Source organism: Petaurus breviceps, unplaced genomic scaffold (genome assembly GCF_028583685.1).
Source record: "Petaurus breviceps papuanus isolate PSGF00001 unplaced genomic scaffold, PetGlider_PUasm1.0 90721, whole genome shotgun sequence".
In the NCBI taxonomy this organism is placed as follows: domain Eukaryota; kingdom Metazoa; phylum Chordata; class Mammalia; order Diprotodontia; family Petauridae; genus Petaurus; species Petaurus breviceps.
The window spans coordinates 5,202,127-5,205,324 of NW_027187322.1; the positions used below are offsets into that span (position 1 = coordinate 5,202,127).

General features: G+C 52.3%; 1 protein-coding gene across 1 annotated transcript in view; it reads left to right on the forward strand.

Moving 5' to 3' along the window:
• IGHMBP2 (immunoglobulin mu DNA binding protein 2) overlaps positions 1–474 on the forward strand; it is a 61,249-nt gene extending 60,775 nt beyond the window's left edge. The window contains exon 3 of the mRNA XM_069066125.1: positions 326–474. Within this exon, the coding sequence (XP_068922226.1) occupies positions 326–474 (149 nt within the window). The remainder of the gene's footprint in view (positions 1–325) is intronic.
• Positions 475–3,198: the final 2,724 nt, after the last annotated feature.

Genomic DNA, 3,198 nt, shown 5'->3' on the forward strand with positions numbered 1-3,198 from the left:
AGGGTCTGGCTCCAGATGCCAAGAAGACCTTTGAGGAGGTGTGTCCCCAGGAGGGGTTGCCCCCATCTCTTTCCCTTGCTTCCCTTCCTTTGCTCTTCCTCTGTGCTATCCCCCCTCCCCTAGATTGCCTCCCACTCCCCATCCATGGAGCCCCACCTGTGGATATGCTGTCCCCTACCCCCACCCTGAGTAAAAGACTCTTTTTACTTACAGCCGATTTGGGATCCTCAGGAAAGGGGTGGTGAGGAGCCTTCCTTGGAGAGGAGAGCACAGGGTGTGTGTCTTCGGCTGCCTGAGACCCTAGACTCTCAGTTCCTGACTCCAGAAGCAGACAGGGTCCTGAGCACACTAAACAAATGGGAGCACACTAGCTTTGATGGGAGGGAACTGGCCGGACCAACGGTCACCCTGGAGCTGAATTTCCACACGCCCTGGGACCTGCAGCGAGCTTCCCGGAGAGGGAGGGAGTGCTGACACTTGGGAGAGGAATGCCTGGGCACAAGAGGAGCCAGCAGCCCCCTGGGAAGCAGGAGAGCAGGCTCTCCCTCCAGCTCCTGACGTCACATTGGCATTCGCAGGGGAGCTGCTAGCTTTTCCTCCCCTCCTGCAGCAGGGCAGAGCTCTCAGTAGTCAAAGGCTAGGGCCACTGGCTGTCCTATAGGGCTTCGAAGGGAGAGCCAGCGGCTAGGACCCAGCCTTACTACATGGATCCAGGGAACTCTTTCCTAAAATACAATTCTGACCATGATGCTCCCTTGCTCCAGAAACTCCAATGACTCCCTATTACCTCTACGCTCAGCTGGGCTCCAGCCAACTTTTCCAGGCTGATAGTGTGTGACTTTACTTCACGCGCTGCACCATCTAGGCAAACTGGCCTTCATGCTGTTCCTCATGGCGCCCTTGTGCTTTGTACTAGCTGTCTTCCAGGGATGCCTGGAGTTCGTTTGATCCTCGCTGCCATCTCTCAGAAGCCCAAGTCTCCTTTAAAGCTCAGCTCAAGGGCTGCCTCCTCCATGAAGCATTTCCTGATTGCTCCCCCCCATTAGTACAATTACCTTGTATTAATTTTGTTGCTACAGAAACCAGTTTTCTCCCTAATACTGTTTCACTTTTGTCTTTGTTCAAAGGCAAAATGCCTGGCAAGGGACAGCTAGAGTAATAACAGTCATAGCTTATATTTATAAAACACCTTTTGTGTGTCCACTCATTTAACAGCCCTGGAAAGGAGAAACTATTATTAGCCCAATTTTACAGATAAGGAAACTGAGGCCAACAGAGTTAAATGATTTTCAAGGGCACACAACCAGCAAGGATCTGAGGGAGAATTTAATCTAAAGACTTCCTGATTCCAAGCCCCACACTCTGCCCACTGTCCTGCCTACAAGGGTTTCATAAATGGGTATACATCACTGGATCATAGGGTCATTGATTAAGGACTGGAAAGAAACTTAAAAGCCAACCAGTCCATTTTACAGATGAGGAAATTGTGGCCCAGAGAGAGGAAGTGACTTGCCCAACTAGGAAGTGGAAAGACTGGAGTAGAACTTGATGGAAGTCAGGTGAGGCCAGGCAAGGAGAGCAGACAAAGCCTCGTAGACAGTAGGTACTTAATAAATGCTTGGTGAATCAAGTTGAACCCAAGATCTAGGTCTGGGAGAGACTTTAGAGACCATTTAGTCTAACCTTTTCATCTTACAGAGGAGGAAACTGAGGCAGCCCAGATGGGCTTTGACACAGCTTGGCTCTCTCTCTCTCTGCCCCCGGTCTCCCCTGTTGGCCTCAGAGCAGGTGGCCACAGATTGTATCATCCTCTCTTCCTCTCTCTTTCCTTTTCCTTTCTTTCATTTTTTCCTCCTGCTCTATGTCCCCACAGGGAAGTAAATTGACGGGCTGGCCAGGGCTCTAAGGAAAGACCCAGGAATTCCCCCTTCTGGGGCCCTAACAACAGTCACGTGGCCCAGTGGAAAATCTAAGGAAAAACAAGAAGTTGGCTGGGATTGGGAATGCTGAGCTCACCAGTGGATGAATCAGCCTTTCCCCCATCAGAGAGCTAACCAGGGAGAGTTGGAGCTGGGAGGAGAAGGAGGGGAGAAAGTGCTTGGAGAAGGGGGGAGATAGTGGGGGTGGCACTGAGATCCTGAGCATGAGAGAAGGGAGGAGGGGGAAAGCACTGGAGAAAGCACAGGAAGGAATGGAGAGTGAGGCCATGGAGGGGCCAGAGGAATGGAGAGAAGAAGGGGCACTGAAAGAGAAAGCAGATGGCAGCTGGGGGGGGGGAATATCGAGGGGGTCCCGAGGCGAGAGGACTGCTTAACCCTTCTGGAGCTGGTGCCTGTGGTCTGGACACAAAGCTGGCAGCCTCATTTCCATGCTCCTCAATGTTCTGGGGCCACCCAGCTTTCCCAGGAGCCTTGAACCCTGGGGACTTTCTGAAAGCTGGAGTAAAGTCTGCCCCAAAAGGAGGCTCTGGGGGCTTGTGCTTTGCTGACTTTTAGCAGGACTCCCTCCCCCCCGCAACACGTCCCCGAGGTAGAGAAATAAGCAGAAGCCAATGAGGTTCTTGGAATCACCTGAGGCTGTTTCTCTGACTGCTTTACAAGATCCCAATCATTGCCTGTGTACCCAGCAGTGGGGAGAGAAGAGGAAGCCAGTCCCTGAGCTGTCCAGCCCTTCCTCTGGGATACCACCTACTCCCTGAGCTACTTTCCAAGCTCTCTTCCTAGACACCAGACCCTGGCCAAGGCGGGACTCTCCTTGCCTTAAGGCAGAGAACTGAGCTCCAAACTGGCAGAAATTCCTACCCTCAGCCTCTCTGTCTGGTGACTATATTCTATTGATAACCACCTGAAGTTCTGCCCCCCTCCCCAACCAAGGGGAGGGAGATAAAAGGGAGGGGACAGGATATGGAGGAGGGGAGACGAGGACTGTAAGAAAGGGAGTGGGAGCGAGGAGAAAAAAGTGAAGAAAGAGGGAAGAGTTTAAAGGGAGAGAGAATAGGACATTGAGGAGGCAGGAGAGGGAGGGGGAGAAAGGAGCATAGCGAAATGGGAGGGAGACAGAGAAAGAAGGGAGACAGAAGGAGGGAAAGAGAGGGAAGGGGAGGGGAGGGAGAGAGAGGGGGGAAAGAGAGAGGGGAGAGAGAGAAGGAGAAAGAGAAAAGAGAGAAAGAGACAGAGAGAGAGAGAGAGAGAGAGAGAG